At 37.6% G+C, this 27786-nt stretch overlaps 1 protein-coding gene across 1 annotated transcript in view; it reads left to right on the top strand.

The window, feature by feature from the left end:
- Nucleotides 1–848: 848 nt before the first annotated feature.
- NOL10 (nucleolar protein 10) overlaps nt 849–27786 on the top strand; it is a 51487-nt gene continuing 24549 nt past the window's right edge. Inside the window, exons 1-13 of the mRNA XM_085056853.1 lie at nt 849–996; nt 1432–1477; nt 2212–2310; nt 3097–3174; nt 4986–5023; nt 8917–9053; nt 9816–9881; nt 11574–11634; nt 12123–12208; nt 12566–12644; nt 13762–13911; nt 16284–16350; nt 21797–21849. Coding sequence (XP_084912979.1) covers nt 931–996; nt 1432–1477; nt 2212–2310; nt 3097–3174; nt 4986–5023; nt 8917–9053; nt 9816–9881; nt 11574–11634; nt 12123–12208; nt 12566–12644; nt 13762–13911; nt 16284–16350; nt 21797–21849 — 1026 coding nt within the window. The 5' untranslated portion in view covers nt 849–930. The remainder of the gene's footprint in view (nt 997–1431; nt 1478–2211; nt 2311–3096; nt 3175–4985; nt 5024–8916; nt 9054–9815; nt 9882–11573; nt 11635–12122; nt 12209–12565; nt 12645–13761; nt 13912–16283; nt 16351–21796; nt 21850–27786) is intronic.

The following is a 27786-nucleotide window of genomic DNA, read 5'->3' as shown; positions in this document are numbered from 1 at the left end:
AAACGGGAGCTTAAACACCTAGCTTAAACCTACAGGAACCTATATTTAGGTGTGCTCATCTCCCAGGAATCTCAACTCTTAACACCCTCTAACACAACATAGAACAGAGATATTGGTATCATCATTGTTGTCATACATCATCCAGGGAACACCATGCACAAGACTTATTTGAAACAGCTTCAGTTTGCACCATGTGCCAGAGTTATGCATTGTTAAGAATTTAGTTGTGATTTTCATTGTTTCTTCAAGGTGTGTATAGATTGGATATACATTATTTCAGTCCTTGGTTTTGGTGCTGTAAGTTGGAACAAGAATGGTTGGAATTTTGGATGTTTGGTTTGTTTTCTTTTTTTTCAACAGCGACATTGCAAAGCAATAAAAATGTCTTTTTATGGTTGCTGTAAAGGTTCTGATCAGCCAAATCCTGGATTCACTGTTTTCCAAGGATAATGGACACGGTTTGCCACAAGAAAATTAACCTCCTCCACCAAGGCAGCCAGAACAACTCCTGCCTCCCCGATTTCACGAGGACCGTCCAGAATGACAGCCCAGCCTGCCTGATGGCCAGACATTTCCGATGGACAGACAGAGCTCACTGTGTCCGGAGCAAGGCCGGGCGCTGCCGGCGCTGCGCACACACGGCTGCCCGGCTGCTGCCCTCCCCTCAGCCCGGCTCCTGGCAGCGCCGCGCTCCGCAGCTCGGGAACCGCACGAAGAGCACAGGGAGGAGGCAGCAGCGGGGATGCTTCGCTGTGAGCTGCGGAGCCAGCGGACCTTGCTGTCCCGCGGGTTTGCTGCGCTTCCCCCGCTCTCCCCGCTGCGAGGCAGAGCCCGCAGGGCGCCGCACGCCGCCGGGGCAGGCCGAGCTGGCGGAAGCGCCTCGTCTTCCGCTTCCCCTGTGCCCGGGAAGAGGCGGGCTCAGCTGCGGCCATGCAGGTCTCCAGCCTCAACGAGGTGAAGATCTACAGCCTGAGCGCCGGCAGGAGCCTCCCGGAGGTGAGAGCGGCGGAGGAAGGCGCCCGGCCCGGCCCGGCCCTGGTCCGGCAGCGGGAGCTGGACCCGCGCGGTGCCGGCGCTGAGGCCGAGCCCCGGCCGGCCGGGCTGAGCTGCCCCGCTCCATGTGCGCTGGTGCCGGGGATCGCTACCGAGGGACAGCTCTAGGTGTTTCCTAACTAAAAATGCAGTTTGAATGCGTGAACCTCTTACTGTGGGGCTACTGGTCCACAGACTCATAAGAGACACCACTCTGTAAATTTTCTTGGTGTGGAATGCTTAAATTTATCAGTGGAATGAAAATAGTAAAATAACCAAGAAAAAAAAGAATTAGCGGCCTAAATGTCTTATACTAAAAGTGCTTGGATAGACTTTAAGTTATCCTCGGGTTCCTGTATGAATAATGAGCTCAAGACTGATGTATTCCTTTTCTTGCAGTGGCTCTCTGACAGGAAGAAAAGAGCTTTACAGAAGAAAGATGTGGGTGAGTTTTCCCCTTCCAGGGTGCTCAGCAATACTTGGCTACTCCACTGTCACAACATCCAGGTCCAGAGGAGACTCCTCACTGATTGATACACAGCAGTTATCCCTAGATCATAATTTAAAAATCACAGAGTTAAACTACAGATAGTTATTTCAACTTCTCATAGACCTTCACATGAACAGAATATTACCAGTGATGTTTTAAATTTCAGGCATTAGATTGTTGGGTTGTGGATTGAAACAGAAACTTAATGGATGAATTCCATGTATAGCTTATGTTAAAGTCAGACTATAAACTCCTCTGTGATGCTGTGCTAATCTTAGAGAGCAGAACCACATAGTTTTAGCCTAAACTTGTTATACAACATAAAAATGGCTATTTGGAATCATAGGAAGTGTTATACAAGAAACTTAACCAAGATAAAATGCATAGAGGTATTGGGGGGTGGAATGCCTTATACAAGACCTTAATTGTGTGTGTGATGAATGATTGCTACTATGTTATAATAATAATTTGTTACATAGTTACGTTGGAGTGCTAATTTGTTTTGCACTGAGCTAGTCTGCTTCTCAGGTTAGCAGGCTGTGTTAATGTGTTTATAATGCGTTAGTTATACTTATGATATCTTTAAAAGATATTCCCTATACTCAGTTAACTCAACATGCTTCCTTAGGAAACCATTACAGTTTTTTTGACTCAGAATTGTGCTAGCTCCACAATTTTTTTCTTTATAGATATCCGCAGAAGAATTGAACTTATTCAAGACTTTGAAATGCCCACGGTTAGCACAAAGATTAAGGTATCAAGAGATGGACAGTATATTATGGCAGTTGGTGAGTTAACAAAGTATGTCTCTAACAGAGGCCAAAGTGCTAGAAAATCTTGAGTGCAGAGTTACTTAGTATTTCAGGTAGCATTGGTAAGAGTTCATTTTAAAATGTAGCATGGAACATTCTGCTTACTCTTAACATGTGGTAGAATGGCTGTCTTGGTAGTGGTACTGTGGAACAATTCTGCTTAGAATACGGACATTCTTAGAATCATAGAATGATTTGGGTTGGAAGGGACCTTTGAAAATCATCTAGTCCAAGCCCCCTGCTGCCAGAGTTTGTAATACAAAAAATCCCTAAAAAACAAATCTGTCTATAATACAGTTAAATACTAAGTTCTGAATTGTTTTTATTGTAAGTATGTAAATTTACTTTAAATGATTTCTGAAAAAAAAATCATCGTTTGAGTATTGTTTTATAAGATGGAGGATAGTGCAGCATTTTGCAACTGTCAGACTGGTATCCAAACATGAATCCTTTAGTAGATGTTAATAGTATGAGTAGCCTTGGTCATTCAGATCAACTGGAAGGTATTATTAAATTCTATGTGCTGTATCTGGTAATTACGAGAGCCTGCATACAAGTAGGGTGCTTACAGAAACCAGGCTGTAAGGTTGTGTTACTAAGAGGCATGTTTTTCCAGTCACAGAGGGTTTGGGAAGATCAGAAGACTTATAGTAGAAACACAGTAAAGCCTGTATGTGTAAGAGATTATATATTAAAAAATGTTTTGATGCTATCTTTTTGTTTAACTTTTTTATTTAATTAAACATCAAATTATTCTTTCAGGAACTTACAAGCCCAGGGTCCGCTGTTATGATACCTATCAGTTATCCCAGAAATTTGAAAGATGCTTAGATTCTGAAGGTCAGTATAAGCTATGGCTGTTAGCACAAGATGTCTTTGATACATAATTCAGGTTGGACTCAAGTAGAAATTCTGCTCCCTGTGCTGAGGGGACAGAATGTACTTCAGGGGAACTCAAGAATCTAGAGTAAAATCATCTAGGCTTTATCTCTGTATTTCCCCCTTTTATTCTGATTTCAAAGTCCTTTCCTCACCTGGAGCAGTGTGAGTGATGTAAGATTTACCGTGAACCAGAAACTGTGGGGCTCAGAGCAAATGTGGCTGAAATCTGTGTTCTGTTTGGTGAATGTGACAAAGGCACAGTGGCTGGGTGGTGGCAAGTTCTCCCTTCTTACCTGTTCTGTGAAGCAATAAGGTCAGAGAATGCACTGTGGTTGCTGTGTTTTCTTTCTGGAGCACAAGCTCAGTTGGTGAGTTACAAGGTAAAGAGAATTTCCTGAGGGGGGTGTTGGTTGGTTTGTTTGTTTCCTGGTTTGGTTTTATGTTTGTTTTCTAGAAACAAGGTACTTAGGGGTAGATGGTAGGATGGCCAAGGTCCTAATTACACCTTGTTTGCTACTAATTTGGTGGGAGAACAACTGTGGTGAGGAAAACCAGGACCCATCTAGACAATGGGAAAGGGAGAATTGGCTGGCAGTTAGAGCAGGGGAGGAGTTGCCAGGCTCTGAGTATTTAGGGTGCCTAAATCTGGGGAATTAGGGGGTTATTTTTTTTGTTTAGGGTTTTTTTTGGTGTTTTGGTGGGGTTTTTTTCGGGGAGGGGGGTGGGATGGTTGTTCTTTTGTTTTTTTTTTTTGTTAGAAGACCGATGAGTGAAAGCAGGGCTGACCAAAACAACGAGGAGATGAGCATATTCATTACAGAAGAACTGAACTGGTCTAACTTTGATGTGTGTAAAATTGATGTGAAAATAAAAACTGTAATAAGAGCATGGGGGTGTTTCTTTGCTATCTGCCTCAGGACTACAAGGAGTCATGTAGGGTGAAGGAGCACTGTTAGGCAGGGTTTCAGAGTGGCTGGGGCAAGACAGGTATGGCAAGAGTGAAACCCTCTTTGAAAGAGTAGAAGTCATTGTAATCATAAATGCTTGCTGGTAATTAGAGCTTAAAGTAAACCTTTTTGAACTGGCATCTTACTAGACTGCAGAAGTATGTTTAATTTGAAGTATAGCATAGAGTCACTTCAGGAAACTTTAAATGAGTTATCTCATCTAAATGGAACCAATTTAGCTGAAGCACCTACTCCCTGATGTTCTCAGCTCAGCTCATTTAAAACTAGGCAAAGTTCAATACCTTAGTGTTTAGCATGAGTAGTAGTTTTCACATTTGTGATTTTTTTTTTGAGCCTTAGAACATTTTTTGTGGAAGTGCTGACCCCTTGGAAGGACTGCATCTGTGAGTTCATGCATATATGTCCAAACTCATGGAATTTTTTATGATCTTTAATGGATTATCAAAGCTCTGTGGACCACACACTCACTGAAAACCATTTGATTAGACCTTCCCACACCAATAAAATATGTGGTTGAGCATTGTGTTGAGGAACATGCCAAGTGTACAAGAACAATAAAAAGATTACAGGATGCGTCATATGTTTCTAAAGTTTTAGAAAGCTACTTACTATTTTCCAAATGAAGTTATGTAATTAGAGATTTTACTAAAGATTAATGCCTGCATTATGCATTGACACCTGTGGGAAATAATCCCATGACTAAAGATTAGCCTGAGTATAAATGTTTTCAGGATTATGCCAATGTTTGCAAATAAGTGTGCTTGCTTAGTTGACTCAAAATTCTCTTGCTCTCTCCTCTAGTGGTTACGTTTGAGATTTTATCAGATGATTACTCAAAGGTATGTTTAATGTTTTCAGTGTATAAATGAAAAAATTGTTTAGTATGTATATTAAAATGTATTTTCATATATGGTAAGGCAGTTAATCAACACTACTTTTGGAACAAAAATGTTTTTTTTAAAACAGCGAACAGGATAAACATTTTTTGTACCTGAAAAATTTTGTTTCCTTTGTCTCTTTGTACTATAATTTGCTTTACCACTTTTAAAGTATTTTGTTTGTTGGAGAGAAAAACTTCGAATAACAATCTATCCTACAAACAAAATAATGTGAAAAATGGAATTAACTCTTCTTTCTGGGCTAACATTTAGTCATTATCCCTTGTGACAAGTGATGCACACATATGCTGTGTTTGAAAGGTGGGATATCTATGGGTAAGGTAACAACCTGATTTGTCAGTATTGTAGACATGATGGTTATGAGCATATGAATGAGGCAAAAATTGTGGAGAAATATCTTTTTTTTTTTTAGTTTTATCTTTAAATGAAGTGCTGTACCTGAAGGAATCACCTGAATGTTTGTTTTACACTTTTTTTCTGTGAGGAGACCTTACCATTTCAGGTACAGGTTTGTTCCAATAAATACTGCTATTTGATCAGAGACATGATCATCTAGCCTTGTAGCTTTTTTACATTTTTGCTGTGAGATTTCCAAGGAAGTGCATGAAATCAAGTAGCAGAAGGTAATGACTGATACTTTACAGTAGCTTCCCGCTTGTCTGTCTGTGGGAAAGTGTTTCTGGCTGTACATACCAAATAGTTATTTGGGAGACTGAGGAACCAGCTGTGTTCCCAAATCTGTTTCTGACTGGTTATGAACAGAAAGGTGTGTGTGTTTTTAGCTGAAATTGGTACTGTATTTCAGACTGAAGACCTATGTATTAGTTTGAAAACAAACCAATGGGAGATCACAAGTCAGGATTAAAATTTAATAGGAAAAATTAAAAATGAGTGAAATAATACAAGGAAAAGCACTGACAAAGTCAGATACAGCCTGACACCCTGTTAGGGTGGTGGTAGCAGTCCAAATGAAGTAGTTCAGTTGAAGTGGTGATCTTATGGAAGGTCTGGTCTCCACCCGAAGGTCCAGTGGTAGCTCTTGTCCTCCAGGAACCCAGTAGACAGGGCTAGCTCAGGCAGTTCCAAGGCCAGGTTATATCCAGGTGGGAATGCTTGGCTCCTCCCTCCTGGGTGGAGCATCTCACAGTAGGATGAGATAAGTCCATGACTCATGCAGTGGGGTCTTGATAGCCCATTGTCTGTTATCAGGGGTGAGTCATAGCAGGAGATAACAGCTAATGTTCCACAGCTGGTGGTAATAGAATACTAAATACATCTGTATTGTAACCTAGGACACCCTACATTTTCAATTCAATACAATCTTTATGTTTTCAATTTTATTTTGCTGAAACTTAAAATATCAGCATAAGAAAACTAAACTCCATGTAGCTGTCATCATTGTGTGGACATGTTAGAAAGAGGGAAAAATGTTTGAGGAATTACACTTGAAATTCTTAAAATCATAGATGTATTGATTGGAATGGGACCTTAAGATATCATTTTAATGATTGAACAGTTCTGTCAAAATCTGCAAGCATGGTGGTTCCACAAATTTACTGAATAAGTTGTTGCAATGCTGCATTACTTTGGCATAAAGAATTTTTATTTCCTGTCAAACCTGCCCAGGAAAATCTTAAATTTTTACTATTGCTACTGCAAACAGGGATTTTTTTTGTACTCTTCATATTCTCTTGTCAGTCTTGGTAGCCCTCTTGATGCTCTCTGCAACTTTCATAGCCAGGGAAAATACTGTCTCTCCAGTTCTGTTCCTGCCATCCCTGTGAGGTTGCTTTGAGGCTTATTTGCATTTTCACAGTGGGAGCACCTCCTGTCTTTCATATAGGTTAGTACCCATAAGGCCAGTTACATTTCTGTGTTTTTCTGTGTTAAAAGTCTGAGATTTGGACTAAGTTTTAGGCTTGAGAGAGAGTAGTATCTTTTTTCCCACAGCCTTTTGCCAGAAGACCTGTATTTCCATGCAGTATTTTTGCCCCTCACTGATGCCAATGCTTTTGCTACTTTCAGGTTGTAGTTTTCTGGTAGTGACCAAAATTAATTTAGTAAGAAGAAAAGACAAACATGATTTACAGTGAGTTGTGTCTACTACTAATGACAGAAGACACAAATATATTCAAGTCCAATATTGTAGAAATTTTTATTTAAATAGAAAATTATTAGAGGTAAGACAATTATTAGCAGAATATTTGGATGCTTTTGGCAGGTGTCAAAAACTTGGAGGCAGAATGGGTGAGAAGAAAATTCACTTTTCTCATTGAGAGTAAACTACATCTTCTCTTTTCCTTGTAATAGGTTTTTGATGGCTTAATGGTAGTGAGCTAAGAGGATGTGATACTGGTATTTTAAATGTAAATATGGTTTAATTTTTTGTTCTTATAATTGATGTAGCTTCTGTACTGCATGAAAATGCAAACATTTCTTCTTCAACAATGACAATAGAGAAAAGATTTGATCTGGGCATTGTTTCAAACGGACAAGTAAAGAACTTTGCTTGTTTGAAGCCTCCAGTTAAAGGCATAAAGGTATTAGGCACACAAAAAACAGAGTGGGATGCATATGAACATCACTGTATAACATGAGCTGTGCAACTGTATCTGTAACATTGTGTGAAATCGTAGTTAGAATTCTGAAAGATGATACTATGCTTAGTCTTGGACCAAGATGAGTAAATCCATGAATAAAAGTCAGAACACTAGGGTTTCTGATAGCTGAAAAAGCACCCTAGTAAGGAGGGACTTAATGATAAATAATCATTTAGTGCCAGCCCAGGTCAGTATTTTCTCCATTTCTCTTAAGGGAAGAATATACTGATTTATAAATAAATATAACAGATTTAAAGTAACTTTTGTACCTCACCTTCCTTGAGTTTCTCATCCTTATTTGCATTGCTCACGGTGTAATTCAGCAGTAGAAGATTGTAGACCTTCATTATCTACTGTTTTTAGAAGATGCATTAACTATGCAGGTTAAACTAAACTAGCACTTTTCTAATCTAAGCTAAATCGGGATGAGGCTCAGAGTCAAAGGTTTGGCTGTGATTATCATTCATGGCATGAGTTTGGGCCAGGCCAGCTGTTCCTCCATTGCACAATGCCTGGCCATGGTTTGAGGTACAGTGTGAGTGCAACAGGCGATGCAGGTGACACTGTCTCTGGAGTGGGAGGAATCCCTTCCTGTGGATATGTGCTATGTTAACTTACCATCAGGAGTGTGGCAGCAGATTCTGGCCTATTTTATTTATTGGGATATATTGAGCCCTCTAGTAATGCCTCCCTGTGAGTTTTTCCAGGACTCAGATGTTTGTCTAAGTCTCAGAAAGAAACCATGTTCTTACTCAGTCAGCAAAGAACAAAAATGCAGAAAGATCATTGGTGTCATTTATTGGAACACTGCTGTGCATCAGGATGTGTAGTTCATGTGCTTAGTACATGTGAACATATTGGTGTCTGCATAGCTCTGTACCGGGAAGAAATTACTAACTGTAGTGTCTTGAAGGAAGTAGAGATGTTAATTTTGGTGCATCAGAACACATAACCGTGCTGCTTCTGATTGCAGAGTCACTCTTTCAGGGTGTTACATCTACTCCCTTGAATATTCATATGATGTATATTAACGAAAGTCTTTGCTGTGGCTAGTGAGAATGATGAAGCACTCTAGTGGATTCTTTCTATAATTTTTGTAGAAATTGTTTAAATAAGTTGTGATAAATCTGTGTGAGCTTGAAAAAAAAATCACTGAAGTTTGTGCTGTGAGACAAGCTGGGGGAGATGGTTGTCTGTTCCTGTAAATTTCAGTGCTCTCTGTTTTATTTTCAGATTGTCTTCTTGCAGTGTGGCAGATTTGTGGAGTTTCATTCACAGCATGGCCATTACTACAAGACAAGAATACCAAAATTTGGTAGAGATTTCTCCTATCACTATCCATCATGTGACCTATATTTTGTAGGAGCAAGGTAATAAGTGGAATATTTTGTTTCAGTTTTGTTAGCAGTGTTTTCCAATAATAAAATGAACATTAAAATACTAGAAAAGTTAAAAAGTGGAAGAAGTGGCAGTTCCTTCCAAATTAATAGCAGAGACTGTGAAGAGTGGAAAATGTGGGAAGATTGAAATTAATTCAGTTTTCTGGTCTGTTTTTAAGTCTTCTTTTCTTTGATTCTTAAATCACGTATATCATGTATTTGCAAATTTGTATTAAAATTGCAGGTCAGTGTACTGTTTAAAAGGTGTTTGGCATTAAATAAGGAAAATGAAATAACTTTTTTAATCCTGGCTGGTGGTTTATGTAGTTGTTAAGTATGTCAAGTTGCTGTAAAGTATGAGTTAAATCACATAATTAGGTTTCTGAAAAGACACAGTAAAAATAAAATTAGATCCTTAGGGTTTCAAACAGAGTAAGTAGAAATTCAAGATGTTGCATCACAGGAAATAAAAAGATCTTGAGAAATTAGTTAATGTATCTTTTCCCTGGGAAGTTTGTAATCGGTATGATATTAAAATATAATGAATAAATGGTGAACATGCACATTTCTCTCTGCATTTTGAGCACTGAAGTATAGGTTTGTCTTGTAGATTGTGAATTCTGAAAATTGTGAATTTGTCAAAATTAGGCTGTGAATAAGAATGTTTACAATGCTTCTGAACTTACATCAGTGTTTTTCAGTATTTGTAAATTATGTAAGAGACAAGAGTAATTTTGGGTTTTTCTTTTGTAGTTCTGAAGTATACAGGCTAAATCTGGAGCAAGGAAGATTTCTGAACTCCCTGCAAACTGAGGCTTCGTAAGTTACATGTAATGCATGACCTTTGTCTTCTTTCCACCAGGTGGAAGCAGACTCCTAGCATGCTCACCACCAGTACTGTCTCTGAACACTGCCCAAACACTTTGCAGAGTTGAAAAGGAGCATATGCTGAGTCTGAGTCTCGTTTCATTTTATGTTCTGTAATTTTTTCGTAGTTTTTATGTTTAATTGAATTTTCTTTTGTGGATGTTTTAAAATTGCTTAATATGGACTAAATAGGTATTATATAACTTGATCTTAAGGGCATTTCATTAAAACTTTGCCATTATTACTCAATTTAGCCATCATATAGAGATCTACCCACAGGGTATGTACTTTCCCAGACAAGTGTTCGTCCTTCTGCTCTTGAAGTAGCCCAAAGAGAATTTTTATATCTCTAGCATGTGTCTGATTCTTTTGAAAACTGTACCAGAGTAGGAACTGAGCTGTTTTTATGTGGGCAGAGGCAGATGAGAAGAACAGACTTCACTAGATAGAGTGGCTAGTTGGTGGGCAACAGCTGTTGTTCAGTGGGCAGGAGAGTTTAATGGATGAAGGAATATTTGGGAAGGCACAATAAAAAACTTAGCAACAGGGGAAAACAAAGGGGAAATCCTGGAATGGGAGAGATAAGGGTGTAGTGTAAAATCTGCATTAGAGACATGAGACTTAAGTTGTGAGAAGGTTTTGAAGTGAGGGAGTTGGATGAGTTAGAGAGTTAGAGGTAGAGAGCTTTGAATGGAAGAAGCTGGAAAGTACTGGGATAAGTGGTGTACAGAGAAATATTTGTACTTTGGAAGAATTGTTGTCAAAATGCAGGGCTCTTAGGTGCCCTGTTGAGAAACAGGTTACATTGGTGAGAGAAAGGAGACCATTGGTCAGACAAAACATGTTGGAGATGTAGGCTTTAGAACATAAATCATAAAGATCTTTTGACATAATTACAATCAGAAAATCATTTAGGTTGGAAAAGATCTTTAGGATCATTAAGCCCAACCATTAACCCAACACTGCCAAGTCCACCACTATACCACGTCCCCAAATGCCATGTCTGCATGTCTTTTAAGTACTTCAGGGATGCTGACTGAACCACTTCCCTGGGCAGCTTTTTCTAATGCTTGACACCTTCAGTGAAAAAACTTTTGTTAGTATCCAATCTGAACCTCCCCTGGCAGACCTTGAGGCCATTTCTTCATGTCCTAGTGACTTGTTTAAGAGTGCAGTGGAGCAGAGTGATGTGGCAGGGCTTGGTGGTAGGTGGTGGGTATGTGCAGAGGAATGCAGGATCATTCAGGCTGGAGAGAACGTCAGAGCCCAGGCTCCTGCTCAGGGCATGGTCATATGGAATTCAGATGAATTTTCTCAGGGGGGTCTTGAAAACTCCAAAACTGAAAATTTCCCAGCCTCTATGACTAACACATTCCAGTGCTTTATTATCCTTATAGCATAAAAATATTATTCTTGCATCCTGTTGGAACCTTACCTGTTTCAAGTAATCAGAACTGTATCTGGCTCCAGATTGTAAGCTCCCCTTAAGTATAGGAAGCTGTTGTTAATGTGGCCATCTGTCCCTCCCTCCAACTTTTGCTTTCCCAAGCTGAGCAATAGTGTACATGATTACAGAAATCTTACTGGCTGTTTATGTGTTAAATTGTTCAGAGGTAATTAAACTTGCTCCTTTTTCTGTTCTAGAGAGAGTAATGTCTGTGACATAAATCCTGTACACTTCTTGTTTGCTATGGGGACAGCTGAGGTAAATGTTTGCATTCCTTCTATGAAAGGGCAGTAGTGTTTGTTTTATTTTTTTATTAATTTGCAGGAGGATCCTAATTAATTAAATTGGTCTCATTTGCTATATTAGATATAGATATGTTAAAGATGACTTTTTAGAGCACAGTGCAGGTAAAATACCTGAGTTACTTGGTTGCTTGCCATTTTGCAGAGGGGAAAGAAAATAATGTTATCTAGTTTTGCAGTGTAGCCATCTGTAGAAATTAGCTGGCATGTGTACCCTATTAATCTTAAGAAAATTAGTATTAGTGATTTTGATTAAGATCACATTAAAAAAACCTAGAAATTAAATGTGTGCAGCCTGTATGTCATTATTAGAACAACACATGTCAACCTAGGAAATTTTGTTAATTATTCATTATATTAGATAATTCATAATTTTATTTAAACATTTGCAGAATACCAGGCATCTGTTGCATAAGATTGAACCATATTTTCTAAACTGTTTAGGGTAAAGTGGAATGCTGGGATCCTAGAACTAGAAATCGAGTTGGGCTGTTGGACTGTGCTTTAAGCAGTGTGACAGCAGACACAGAGTGAGTAAAGGCTACCTTTTCAAAGTGTGTTGTTCTGGATTTTTCAGAAGTTTTGCTTTTAGAAATAAATCCCACTTTGCTTTAACATGAACTGCCTGTTCTCTTGTCATTGCTAGTGTGAATAAAGGATTTTCTTAATGATAAAGGAATTCTCTTAGACATTGATCTGAGTAGTAGTGGATATTTTTCTATGCAAATACAAGCTGTGAATGTAAACAGCACAGCTTTTTGAAGTGGTATTTCTGTGTGATACCTGTAAATTATTTTACAATAATTAACTTAGCTACTTTTAACATTAAAAAATCATTTGCAGGCTTTATTTAAAGAACGCCTAACTATAAACATTGTCCTTTGCAGGATAGAAGGTTTACCATCCATTTCAGCACTGAAATTTGATGGGGCTCTCAATATGGCTGTTGGAACATCTACTGGGCAGGTAGATTTGACTTCATCTACTACAATTCTTAGGAGATCCTGTTCTTGCAATTTCCAATCCAAGTCTATCATACTTTGAGTGCAGTATATATCTATTATTGCAAGTACTTACAAGACAATAAATTACATGTATAAGGTAGTAATAGTCAAACTGCAATTTAATTTTGTAAAATGGTTTTGCTCTTCAGAATTTTGTAGGTACCACTTAAAATCATCATAACCTACATACTATATTATTTTAAATTTGTTTTTTTCCTTGTCTTGGTGGCAGCTAAAGAAGCAGAAATTACTGTCTTTCAGCTGTTGTTTTTGGTGTCTTATTTTGATATGAAGAATCATTTAAATTCATTTATTGTTGCCATCCTATTTGTAAAGTGAAGTGTGGTGATTGTTTCCTGCCTTCATCAGGATTTTCATGGGTTTAGAAAAGTGTAGCTTGTTCAAGAGCAGATGTGTGTGTAAGAATTGTATTTACTATGTTAGTGTACAAGTCAGACAAATTTTGTTGGTTGTGTTTCTGATTAAATAAACTGATAATACAATTTCCCCCCAAAATTATTGGTATTCGCACTCTACATATGAAAGATTTAAGGTCTTTCTCAAGTTCCATAGGAAATTTTGGAGATAAAAATATAGGTTTCTGGAAGGCAGGGCCTGTACTCTCTACTTTCCGTAACATAAAATATTACATTCTATGATGTTTCACTGAGAAGAAGTTATATTCACTGAGCCTGGGAGGGAGTCTGAAATTTTAAATTGTGTAAGAACAACAGAAGAACCTGAAAGTGAAATATTAGTAATTATGAAATACTGTGAATATTGAAACAAACAAAAAAGAAGTTTGTTTTTTAAAATAGAAATTAAAAGGTATTTAGAAAGATGGTGAAGTCTTAAATTTGTTAATTTTTGTAGATTGAAGCACGCTGATATTAAAATACAGGGCTAGAATAAACTGGGCTCAAAAAGTTGTTTTCAGAATTAAAAATTCTTCCTTTTATGTAAATCCTGCTGATGTATTTAAGTAAAATCTTCAGTTAAATATTTAGTGAAGATCTGATCGGGATGACTTCCTCATGATCTTACAATATGATGAATTAATTCTGTCTCTTTTTTTCAAGGTTCTGTTATATGATCTCCGGTCTAGTAATCCATTAATAGTCAAAGATCACCACTATGGCCTGCCTATTAAATCAATTCAGTTTCAGCATCAGCTGGATTTAATTATCTCTGCAGATTCTCGAATCATAAAAATGTGGAACAAAGACACAGTAAGTAGTTTTCTGTTGCTGAATTCAGATTTTTTAATTTTACTTTATTTGGGTTGGGGTGGTTTTTTTAGTTTATTGTTTTGAGGGGGGTTTTGTGCCACTTGATTAATAATGCTGAAATTCAGTGTAGGAAGTTGAGGTTTTAATAGCTCTTAATTTACATAGCATTTTGTTCTGTCTGACTAAATCAACATCTGGGACGTTATTCAATAGCCTGTTCGATATAAAGATACAGTCTTAGGGGGTCTTTAGCTGTTTGTATATGTCTGGCCAAGATGCTTCTTTGAGTAGAAGGATTTAAACATAAAAAGTAGTATCTTAGCCATTGCCTTGGTTTGTATATTTCTCAAAGTCGTCTTGAATATATTGTTATGCTTTTTCATCAGAGAAAACAGGTTCATTCCAATTCCCTGTTCAAAGTAGATTTAATTTCAAAGGTAAATCAGTTAGTTAAGGACCTATTAAAATCAGGTGCTGCTTATTTTCGCAGGAACCTATTTGGGCAGTGAAGCAGATACTATGCATAGATCCAAATAGCAATGTGTCTCATACTGTATTAGTAGATTATGTTGCAATGGGCAATGTCTTTATCCCTGCCTTTTGCACCTCTAAGTGAAATTGAAATTTCTGATTTTCATAGCACTTTTTTCATTATATCATGCTGTCCTCTTTTTAATCTTTCTGTCAATGAAGTTTGCTATGAATCTTTGAGTCTAAGGTGTAACAAAATATGCTACCCCATAGATTCATAGTAATACTATTGTAATGCATTTTGGTTTGAGGGGCTATCTGTAGTCATTGTATTCCTTTTGAAAAACATGCTCCATCTATGCTTTTCTAACTTTATAGTGAAACATAAAGAGAGTTGTAGTAGAGGCCTTTTTTCTAATTATTTCAGGCAGTCACTTCAATATTGTTGTGCTGCTGCATGAACTTTCAACAGCCTCTTATTTTTTTCTGTGATCACAAGTAGTTTTTTGTAAGCTTCTCTGCAGTTAATTTTTATTGTTTGAAAGAACAAATAAATTATTAGTTATTATTTAAAACATCTGCTGTGGCCTCTCCCCACTTTTCCTAGGTATGTATATTTCCCTCCTTGAGAATGAAACACTGTAATGTTTGTCAGGTGGCCTCTGGTGGGAAAAGGGAGGGTTTCTCACCACTGGAAGGCAAAGATAGCTTTGGACTCTTTCCTAGAGTATGTTCCAGCTGGCTCCACCTCTACCAGATGCTGGTTCCTGACTATCTCTGGCTGGGAACCAAGTGCAGAGGCAGACTGCGGGTGGAGAGCATATGGCTTTGATACCAGAATAGCCCCATGCTGAGACGTGCCTTGGGGTGGGGAGCACCAGGCTTTTGTCTGCTGAGGCCGGGGTGGAGGAGGACTCTTCTTAATCATCAAGGAGAGACCAGAGGTGGGTGGGGTAACAGCATGTAACTGGGAGGGAAAGGAAGGGCCCAGAAAGGTAGGTGGGATTGCTGCAGGGAAAGAAAAAAAGAGGAACAGGATCAAAATTTGCCTTGTTCCTGTCCCTCATTTAGAAATGTGTAGGCATGTAGTCTCATGCTTCAGATTATGTGGTCCAGTTGTTAGAGACTCTTCTTTAACTGGCTGACTTGCGTGTTGGCTTATAAGAGCACCTGTATTTTGTCTGGGGTTTTCAGACTCTGTTCCAATTCTTATTATTTTGAGAATGTTGTTTCCTGCTTTTACCTCTTTTTTAAATAACCTTTATAACTTCAATTCTGATCTAAACTAGATACCGCTGGATGCTCTTACTACTTTTATTTTATATGAAGGCCTCTTTAATACTAACACTGAGTTTATAAATCATAAATAAAGTGCAGAGCTATATGTAATTTCATGTAGACATTAGCAGGCTGGAAGAACCAAGCTCCAGATTCAAATTCTACTCCTAATCCATTTTTTCAGCTAATCGTACTTAGCAAAGTAAAATGATTTAAAACTACCACATTCAGAGGTGAGTAAAGTGAGGGTTATGCTGACAGTGTGCCAAGAACTTATGAACCTCAGCCCCCTTTTTGCATAAAAGAAAGTAAATCTGACATATATTTTTAACACAGAAGTGTAAGATGAGAAATTAGAGGTGCCACTGTACATTGCTGTGTCTTCTATAACCGGTAGGCTGCACTTCCTTGTAAGAGATTGAATCAGAGATAAAATATAATACTGAGTTCCTTGTGTTATGTTCAGATATTTAATAACATTTTATTGTTCTGCAAAATCTGTTCCATCTTTATTCCATCCTGTTTCTTAGCTTCTCTAGTAGCTATTATTAATGTTTAGATTTACTGAATTTAATTACATTGTTTGGAGTTCTTCATGATTTATTTTCTCCCTACAATTTCAGGGAAAGATATTTACTTCAATGGAGCCAGAACATGATATAAATGATGTCTGCCTGTATCCAAATTCAGGTAGGTTAAATATACTAATGTCTAGCTAAATTCAAAAGAAAAAGCTTGTTAGCCTAAGCAGTGGTCTTCTTTTCTGTTTAGGTGATACAATTTAGGTCTACTTTCCTCCTTATGGCAGGGCTAGGAATAAAGGGTTATTTGTCAGTTAGTGTCCTTGTTTCCTCTGCATCTGTAGTACATTGGAGCCTCTTTGCAGTTAGAAGCTGCTATGCTGTTAATTGAGTGATTGACCTCTTTTACTCTTTCAAATATCTGAAATGACTCATTTTATAAGAATAGGAATTTTGTCCTATTGTCTTGACTAATTCCCAGATGAGTTAGAGCTTGCTTTCTAGAGGTAGGAAAAATTTCTTTGTAGCAACTTCACAGATTTTTTTCAAGTATTTACAAAGATTTGATCTTTCCTTGATTTAAATACAACACTTAAATTGTGCCCTCTGTTAGATTTAATACTTCGTTTTTAAGTGTAGGTTCTTAAGTGCACAAATTTGCGTGGTTTTTGTGATTGTTTTCAAATTTGTTGCATCTCATAATGTTACATTTAGAGATCGAAACTGAGAGGCTCTTTTAACCAAGGTTTCCAGGAATTAATTTATGAGTAAAAATATTTTACAAAGTAGTGGTTGTATGTGCATATGTGCTTTGATTGTACTTCAGATTGCAACTCCATTTTGTTGCTTAATCTGAGTTGCTTTAGTTCCTAACTGCGGTGTGATGCCTACTTCCTTTTTAGAAAACAGTACTAAAAAAGATGAAATAAGTTAGGGCCACTAGGATGACACAGAGTAAAAGTCTTGAAAAAGACAATGTCTGTGTTGCAAACTCTTCCATTATCCTAATTTTAGAGAAAGGTAGCAGTAAAGACAGAGCAACTTGGATTTTGATTCATACTAGCAGCTCAAATTTAAGATTGTAGATAAGTGAGTTTGAGATTTCTAGCAAGTTAAAACTTATCTTTGTCTTTTCTGCCAGCTTCAGTTAAGAATGTGTTGGAGTTTTTTTTCTTTTTTTTTTTTTTTTTTTTTTTTTGTAAGATAAACAATTAAATACCCTTCCCTGATAAGATGATGGGCATTGGGCATTTTTGCTTTATAGAGCAGAGTACATGCCATGTGCCCTGGTTGTATCTTCATCGGGGTGCATTTGAGAATTACTGCATGGTGACAGGGTGGGCTGTGCACCATAGAGGTGGATAAACCCTCATCCATGGTGGCTACAGAGAGAGGTCATTGGAACAAATTATCTATAGCATTTCACCTAGGTTTCATCTGTGAGCTTGTTGGTTTAATCCAAAAGAGAACCCTGCAGCAAGTTAAAGTCCACGTAGGATTGATGATGAAGAGCTCACCACAGGGAGTGGAACAGAAAAGAGTTATTTTACAATGTAGAATCGTAATGTAATTTAGGTTGGAAGGTACCCTTGGAGTTGTATATTTCCTACTCAAAGCAGGACCAACTTGAAGTTAGATCCAGCTTTGAAGTCTGATCAGGTTGCTCAGGTCGAGTCAAGTTGGAATATGTCAAGGATGGGCGTTACTCACCTGTGGACGCTCTGTAGCCTCAGTGGTATGTGGACATGCCTCATGTGCTTTTGCAGAAATGATTTTCAGGAGCCTCTGCAGGAAGAATCTTGTAGCACAAAGAATTGAATGCACACATTTCCGTAATGTTGCTATTGGACGTTGCTTTTCATGGGTCTGTGATTGAGATCTAGATTGTGCAGTCCAGTCCTATGTCCCACATCTGCTTAGGTCAGTTCTGGTTTTCATATTGTCTATAGGGGGACAGGTTGATGGTTTTGGTAAGAACTGCTGTGGGAAGAAAACTAGGTTGTATTTTATAGTCATATGGAGACAGTAGGGCAAAAACTAGGACATGTTACAGGGGAAATGGAAAGATTTAAGGCAAGAGGTGGTGCATCATGTGTTTGCCATAAATACTGTTGGACCAGAATTTAAGATGCCTAGAACCACCTCATGATTCAGAATTTAAGGAATAATCATGACTGAAGATCTGAAGAATAAGGGAATAGTTTCAATAAGATGGGCTCACAGTTGTGGAGAGTTGGAAATACAACATGATTTCCGTATCAGTATGGGTTTGGCTCAGTGCTCTTATTGGTGTCCTAGCATTCTCAAAGCACTGCTGGATGCACGGCACAGGAAACCCAGGAGATCTTTGCCTAGCTTGTGTTTTAACACTTCAATTGTCACTGCTGCTTAGAAAGGCAAAACCCCAGTCTCACCCTTGCTGGAGAGATGGATTTGATGGGTGGACTGTTCAGGGGATAGGGAAGTGGTTGGATGGTCTCATCCAGAAGGTGTAGTGGTCAAAAGTTTGATGTCCAAATGGAGATCAGTGACAGGTGGTGTCCCTTAGTGCTCTGTATTGGCACAAGTGTTATATAATATGTTCATTAATGACATAGACAGTGGGATTAAGTGTACTCTCAGCAAATAGGCAGAGTACACCAAGCTGAAGGATGGGATGCCATCTAGGGGTACCTGGACAAGCTCGAGAATTGAGCCCATGGGAATCTCATGCATTTTAACAAGACCAAGTTTAACATTGTCCCCCTGGGTTGTGGCAAACGCTGGTATCAATCCAGGCTAGGGGATGAAGGGAATGAGAGCAGCCCTGCTGAGAAGGACTTGGGGGTGCTGTGGGTGAGAGGCTGGACATGACCCAGCCATGTGCCCTTGCAGCCCAGAGAGCCAAATGTGTCCTGGGCTGCATCCAAAGCAGTGTGGGCAGCAGGTGAGGGAGGGAATTTTGCTGCTCTGCTCTGCTCTGGTGAGACCCCAGCTGCAGTGCTGCATCAGCTCTGGGGTCCCAGCACAGGAAGGACATGGACCTGTTGGAGCTGGTCCAGAGAAGGCCACAAAAAGAAGACTGCAGCACCTCTACCATGAAGAAGATTGAGAGAGTTAGCGTTGTTCAGTCTGGAGAGGTTGTTCTCTTCTGGGGAAGAGAAGGCTCTGGGGAGACTTATTTTGGCCTTTCAGTATTCCAAAGGGACTTACAGGAAAGATGGGGACAAAGTTTTTTGCAGGGCCTGGTACAATGGGACAGATGGTTTTAAACTGAAAGAGGACAGATTTAGACTAGATATAGGGAAGAGATTCTTTATGATGAGGGTGGTGAAACCCTGTGACAGGTTGCCCAGAGAGGTTTATGCCCCATCCCTGAAAACATTCAAGGATGGGGCTCTGGGCAACCTGATCTAGTTGAAGATGTCCCGGGCTTGTGGGTCCTTTAAAAGACCCTTCCAAACCAAACAGTTCTATGATTCTATAATTCTCTCAGTTATGGTCACTCTTAATCAGTATACTCTGAACTGGTGTTCTTGGTGGTAGTTATGTCATAGTTAGGCATTTTAAATTAAATTATTTCACCAACCGGCTTCAGTATTACTACCCTTCCTGAGAAGCAAACACTTGTGTATTTTTGACCAAACTACCTGATGACAAACTTTAGTGGATCTCTTAATAATTATGAACATCTTCCTCTGATTACACATGAGCAGAATGGGGCTAGAGGGAAAAAGGTTTACCACTTACTGAGTAGCCTTTAGTCAATTTAAGTTATAGAATATAAATGAAACTTGACAGCATCTTCAGTGTATAGAAATCTGTGTCTCATTTGTTTCAATTATTGTAAAAAAAATTAAAAGTTAAAAATTTGCATTTTCTAAAACTGCTTCTCCCACATATCACTTCATACTCCCATTTCCATTCTTTTATAGTCATCATACTGTATTGCAGACCATTTTCCAAAGAGGCTCTTATTAAAATTTCTGAAAAAAGACTCTCATTTGTTTCCCTTCTAAAGTAATCACACTAGGCTGTTAGGTAGTTTGTTAGGGTGTGGTCTCTCTTCCCATAAAAATTGGTTAAAACTAACAAGCTGAAGGAATAAAAATCCGTGGAATAAGCTTCTCCTTTCACAGAGTGAATTTTCTTTCATTCTTCTGTTTCCCTTGTAGTATGCACCCATGTGCTTTTCTGAAGTCTGGTTTTGTCCTCCTTTAATTATTGGTGGAAGGCTCTCAAAGAGGACATTTTCTTTTACTGTCCTCTTTGAAGCACCTGCAGAATTAATTTTTGTCCTTATTTCTAGTGATTCATATTCAGTCAATGGAAAAATGCTTTGTGTCATGAAATAGTAGTGAGAGTACTGTTAGGGGAGCATGTCACTTAAATACTGTACTGGAGTTCTCTGTGTGTGTGTATTTATGTATATACTATAAATATTTCCTTGCTTTTTCCTTAAATTGCCTGCAAACCTTTCCAGGCACAGTTTTTAGCCTGTTTGCTGACTAAGCTTTCACAAATACCTTGCTTTGCTGGGAAAGCAAGCCCCCTTTTTTCTGACATTGTAAATCCAGCTGCATTGTGTATTTATAATAAAAGGATTAGGTAGGAAGGATTACTCCGCCCATGTTAATTGCATTCCTCTAGTTGGGTGTAAATTATATTTCTGCCCTCTGGGTGTGTAGTAATTGACCCAATTATTCATAGTCTCAGTGGCATATTACAGTTCTTTCAGATCAGAATGTTATCGAATTTGATGGCACTTTTCCTCTTTACAATCAATCTCTTGTATTAGCTGATGATCAGCTACATTGGAAAGATGAAATTGAGATAAACATAAAAATATATGCCAAATGTTCTTATTACTCTTTAATGTAGGAGGAAATTGAGAGTGTTTCTCATTTTGAACTTACATGAAATCTTGTGGCAGTAAGATATTTTCCACAGATTTTAGTATTCCTACAGTATTTTTTTAATGTTCAGAGTACTTAAACACCTTACTTGTGGTGTTTCGTGGGTATATTCATAGCTATTTCAAATTCTACATTTGCCGTGGTTAGTTAATAGCACTAGTATTACTCCTTTTGAAGCCACAGTATCCTATATCTCATTTTGGGTTGAGAAGCTGCTGTTGTGTTGATTTCCCAAGGTGAAATATGAATGAAGGTGTAAGCCATTTTATGATTTATGTCTTTGTTTAGGCTATAGGCATGTGTTTAAAAATAAAACAAAAAGACCACATGTATTAATACCAATGTATTAATAATGCAGTCTTATGTCCAAGGTAGGTTTTAACTGCATTACTAATTGGATTTGTTCTAAACAGTATTAAGGGATTAACTGTTTGCATTTGTTATGAAAAATGGCAGCCTGCACTTGTTAGGGCTTAATGTTGCTTAAAGTGGTGCTGAACAATTAAGATGGAGGACAAAAGGGAATGAATATGTTGGAGATTAAGCTTTGTTAATTATGCTGGTATCACACCTTTCTTTCTGTGGTATTTGATGCAACAATTTATTACAATATCTTGATTAATGTTCCATTGCAAGCCAATATGTACTTTATGAGCTTTTTTTTTTAATAGTATTATTCTCTTGTGATCAATATTTTTAAACGTGGAAATCTCTTTTTAGGAATGCTAATGACTGCCAATGAAGCCCCTAAAATGAATATCTATTATATACCAGTAAGTAATACAAATTGTTGCTAATATTGCCCTTTAAAGACACAATTGTTTGGTTCTGTTCAGGTATTTCAGTTGAAATTCATGTCTACGTTGTCTGACTTGTCACAATAAAGTAAATTTAGGTTAACCATAATTTATTAATGTAATGTGTTGAATTACTTAAAAATCAGCCTGTAATTTGCCTTTTGCTATCAGTTTCAAAACTGATTAGTGGCTGTAGAAAATTCAGGTGGAGGTTTACTGGTGTTTTTGATGGCTGATCAAAAAGAATTCCTAAATAGGGACTGTATTTTTCAAGATAACATTTTCTTTGTTGTGAAGTATTTCATTAGTGTCTTTAATGTGTGGTATACAGTGACATAGTCATAGCAGTAAATATTCTTCTCTGATTTGACAAAGAAATGATATTGTGTCACTTCAGGTATGGCTCTTGACTGTGGCTTCTGCTTAATGCCCTTCTTCAATTGCAGCTTTTTGCTGGATAAGCTTTCCACTTGAAAGGCTTAACTGTAGGTTTAACTATATGTTTTATCTCTGCAGATTGGTTTTAGAGAGATTTAACAGTAAGCCTTCTGGTGTTAGGGAATAGTACAGAAAATTACACCTGCATATCACTCTTGGTTTAGTTTCTACAGTATGTTCTCTAGAGGTATTTTTGTCCTGAAAGAAGGTAAATAGTAGGATACCTAGGTAAATTTTGTAGGCAGAATAGCTGACCAGACTCTAAAAATATATGCACTTCTTAATTAATTTTATTCACATTTTGGACAAACTATAAAATTTATTAATATTGAAATATATATTTAACTGTTTTTTAAATCGGCCAAAAAGTCTTCATTTAGCTAATTGATTTTAAATTAATTTAAATTTCTTTTTTTTCAGTTCATTTCTGGTCATCCCCCACTGCCATATCCTCTGTGTATGATCTTGATTACTTTTAGGATCTAGATTCATGGGTTTACATTTCTCTTTGTGGAATATACAATATATACAGTTTGTATTTGTGTGTCTAAACAATTCTGTAGTCTGATATATTTAGTTACATTTTTAGATTTTTGCATTTAAAGAAATGTGAAGTTTTATACATGAGTTATGTCATGTTGTTCTTCTGATGTGAATTGCTGATTTTTGTAATTCAGCTCTAACCAATTTACATTTTGTAAATGGGTGCTGTTCCATGCTTTGGATATACTGCTGTTTAAGGTAAAATACTAGCTTTGGTTAGAAGCTGAACACTTTCTTTCCATTTACCTCATCCTTTGTAAGGTTGAGAGTAGCCCTCCAAGCATTTTTTTAATCTATGGTCTTTTTTAATTAATGGATTAGGGAAGACAAACTCACATATTTTTGAAAACTGATGAGTTTTTTAAACTAGAATGGACTAGTTAGTCAATTTAAGGAATCCATATGGAAAAAGCATTCCTTCTGTCAGTAAAGGTAAGATTCAGCTCTTCTCTGAAAATTGTGCACTGAGATTATTTTTTATGCAGGTGTGTATGATACATGAACTTGACAGCTATAGTGCATTAGAGGTGCACATCCAACTTAGCCGAAAAGTTACTTTATTTTCTTGACTTTCACCAGTGATGAATGTTTGTTAGAGCTTGTTTAAGCTAGAATTATTTTGAGTATTCTTGCACATATTGTAATTCAAAATGAAAAATACCTACTTTTTGCTCTCTCAAAAATCTCACTCTCATAGAATCCTCTCTGAGTACTGAATTTGTGTCTCTGAACTCAGACAAGTAATTTTTAGTTAAGAAATGTAAGCACTCTGTATTAGATCTCAGATCATACCTAGAAACAATATTGCAAACTTAAATACTGACTAATACTTTCTAGTATTTTTCCAGCATACAGGCTATTCCAATGAAGATTAACATAAATGTTGCCCTAAACCATCTTCCTGTGTCACCATCCCCTGATTTTTGATACCTGAGTCTGCCTAAACTTGTTTGGATGATACCTTTTTATGGGTTTTATATTCACAGTGACATGAGTATACAAATGGACCCATAAGATAAATGTTAAAGCATAAATCCAAATATGGGTTCTATTTTTCAAATATGGTTGTATACAAGAAAAATTAAAATTTATTTCAAAGGCTACTGCCCAGATTAAATTTGCTTTTCAAGTAAGCTAAACTTCTCCATTTTGTGTCAATGGCTTTGTCTTTGAAGGCTGTTGAAGATACCTTAAGTACTGTCCTGACTTTTTAGTTGACATTCTGTAGAATACTTACTTTAGACAATAGAAAAGTTAAATGTAGTGAGAAGAAGTTACTTTGAAATTGAGACAGAAGTCTCACACTCTGGTCTGACTTTTTTACCCTGTCTGCCTTTTACAGGCAAGACTAAAGAGGCTGGCACAGACAGTGTTGTATAATTGAAGGGTGTTTTACTGCATTTCCTAAAAATCAAATATGTAGCTCACTAAATCTGCTTTTGTTGGCTGTTTTGTTTATTTTTTCATCTACCTTTTAAATGAAGAAAATATAAAATGGAGGACTTGTGTTAGCCTTAAAGTGCTCCAGGGCATTTTTTATTAAGGAAAACTTAATGTTATTAACATGTTCATGTTACAGTTTTATTCCTTGATCTTCCAGGCTAGTCATTTGAGCTCAGAGTTGCACACCTGTCCTTTGGTTTCTCTGTCAGCAAATGATTAATACTTTTTTTTTTTTCCCCATCCTTGGAAGACTTACTAATTTCCTTGCACAGGCAAAGATAAGTTTAGTTACATGGGTCTTCAGAGCAAAACTTTAAAGAACTGTATTACTTGATCTCTTTTCATGGTGTAATTTTCTGTCCTTTTCTAAGAACTAGGATTCATGTTTTTATAATGAGTAACTTAATTTTCTGTTTGCTTGTTTACTTTAAGGTAGACTTGAATACTACTAAACATGTGTCCTTTGTCTTTGAGATGTTGACAGGAACTGAGTTATAAGTCTTGTTGAATTCCACAACAGAATAAATGCCTGGGGGAAATGCTACTAACTGTAAAGAACAGTTATGTAAATAAAATCCATTCAATTGCCCAAACCCCTCATTGCCCTGTAGTGCTAGTAATTATTCTCTTGTTTTAAATGCTCATTGGAACAGCTATAAGGAATTGCCATGGCTGTGATCAAGGAGAATACTTAAAATCCCAAATGTATGGTGCTGTACTCTACATAAGGAAAGAAAAAAATCCACAGCAGCGGAGTCTTGAGAGCGGGAGTGTGTATGTGCATGGATGGGTGCAGACAGAGCCAGCACCCTCTGTCCCTGACTGGAGTTGGCCAGACAGTGCAGGGCTGTGCCCAGCCCCTTGTACCCAGCCTCTCAGCAGGGTTTATTAGTGTGGGCACAGCGCTGTGCTAACACAGCTACATGGCTGGGGAGCTAGAGCTGGCTCGTGTCCGGCCAGCTTGGAATGTGCTCTGACTGAGCTCATGTCTGACTGAATTATCTGTGTATATGTGCTCATTCTCTCTATTGTTAATGCCAAGGCTAAATTTCCATCTGAAACACAAAAAATTACTGTCTCTTGAACTTCAGGATTATAAAAGATTTGACAGTGGGTATTGTAATACTGCTTGTAAATGAAATTGCATGCATCAGCTTTTCCTGCAGAAGTTTCATCAGTATAGGTATGACAGTTGAGACTAGGAATGTCTGCAAACACTCTGCATTTCTTATTAAAAAAGTAAAAAAATCACTGCAGTTTCTTCTTTTGTATGTAAAGCTGTAAGTTGAGGAAATATAAGGTGATTTTTTGGCTTTCTAGAAAGGACAGGTAGGTTTGCTTTTAATGGTAAGATACCTCATATATGTACACAGTGCAGAATGAGGAAATCCAAATTGAGTCTGACCTTTGAAATGAAATATTTGTGTTACAGAGGTAACATCTTGAGAGGCTTAGCTTAGAGACTTTGTTTTTGTTTTATTTTGTTGGGCTTTAATGAGGGCAAGTGCCTCTGACTGGAATTGGGCTGTTTGCCACTACTTTAATAGCTAACTTGCAGTTTATGCAAACATTTGGAACCTGCTTCTTGCCAGCTGGCTTCCTGGTACATCACTTTGATGTGTGCCTCGGGAAGGTTGAAATGAAAGTTGTGTGTGCCTTGGGATAGTTTTTAGACTACTGACTCAGAAACATAAGTTGAGTCAATAGTGCAACCAGGTCCTGGCCAAAAGAAGTGAAGAGAGGCAGAAGTTCCATTGACACATGGTGGTCCACTGGCCTGGGATCTAAGATGAGTCAGATTCTCTTTAAGTTTAATTGAGGCTGTCATGTTCCATGACATCCAATGTTCTCTTTGCAGGTTATACAGAAAACCCCCCACATGTCAGCTCCTGGCTGCTCTGGGTGGAGAGCATGGGGCATAGGTGTTACTCTTAGTGTTTACTTGTGGTTACACGAACATGTCTGATCATAGCACAGATGTTGCAAATCAGTCCTGTCTCATTTATTGGGCTTGAAACTTTGGGCTCCATGTACATACTGAGAATGAAACTTGCTCTATTCATTAGGCTGTTAAAAGAAGAGAGCAATTAAGCGTGTAATTAATTGAGTGTAATATTCAGTGTTCTGGATTTTTTTTTACTTTCCTGCAGTCTTGGCAGAACACTCCCTATTGAGGCTAGAAGCAATGTACTTTTGGTGTAGAGAAGATATTAAGCTCTTTAAGAAAAAATAAATCCTGGAGCATCTCTGGCTTCTTTTCAGGTGGTTTTGGAAAATAATTTGATATCCTAGCACTCTTCTAGTTCAGGGCTGTTTGAGTTATAAACTGGAAGTGTTTCAAGAGCAAGTATTTCTTGCCTGTTCAATGATTCAGTTTCTCCAAGAGTATAAGGGTTCTGATTTCTAATACAATACCTACTTTGGACATGTGGCTCTCCTTATTGCTAGAAATATTATTAAGTTTGTTCTCTTAAAATTGGGTGACTTTTCAGCTAAACTAGCCACTGGTGGTACTTCTTGCCTTAAATACATTCTTTAACTAATTTTGTTTTCCCCCCTTTTTTTATGCTCCTCTAGCCTGGTTTAATTACTGTTTTTCAGCATCTTTTTGTTTTGAATATGCCTCAAAACTGCTTATCCTTAAAAAACAATATTTTTTTCCTTTGATTTAGGAAAAAAAAAGAGTTTTAGAAAACCTTAGAAAAAAATATTTTTTCCTTAGTGGTTATCCTTGAAATAACATAATCAGTGATTAAGGCAACAAATCCTATTACCTGACACATTTTCATTTAATGCTCTGGATATTTGATGAAACAAATCTGTCGAGGGAACTTGTATTGAAGGAAATACAAGTGAAAGCAGTTTTTTAATGCCTTAATTCATCCCCTTTATTTCTTTCTTGATATTTGTTTGGAGTAGTTCTAGAATGTAAATTAGGGATGAATATGCTTTGGTTTGATCATAAGCATCCAGATGAGCTGCTTCTAAATGGCTGAATTGCCCAGAGTTGTGTTCAGTTCACTCACACACAGAAAAAGCATTTATCTGAAATAGGTAGGTACTTTCCCTCAGTCTGGTGACAGAGTGCTCTCTGTTCTGTACAAGATGTTGTGACTATCAGATATCTATCTTTATAGTCTGTCATTTTTCACTTTAAACGCTGTGGGAGGTTTCTCCTGTGTTATACTCTCCACACTTACCTCTATGGTCACAGGCTTTCAGAACAGTTTTCTCACTCTAAGACTATGTTCTCATCCATTTGGGATCTATTGATTGTATTTTTTTACTCTCCTGGGTGTTTATATGGTGGGAATACAAACCTGCCTGTGCACACCTTTACTTCATGCCTTTAGGGCCAGTGTTCTGTATACTCAGCTGTCATTCAAATAGTTTGTCTGTGCTGTTAGAGTTACAGTGAGACCTTCCATACCGATTTTTGGCTTCTGTGTGGTAAAAGCTATGAATCAAATGATGCAATTCTTTTTACAT

Source organism: Lichenostomus cassidix, chromosome 3, assembly GCF_008360975.1.
Source record: "Lichenostomus cassidix isolate B80296 chromosome 3, HeHo_3.0, whole genome shotgun sequence".
Taxonomy (NCBI): domain Eukaryota; kingdom Metazoa; phylum Chordata; class Aves; order Passeriformes; family Meliphagidae; genus Lichenostomus; species Lichenostomus cassidix.
This window is presented reverse-complemented; position numbering and strand designations above follow the sequence as displayed.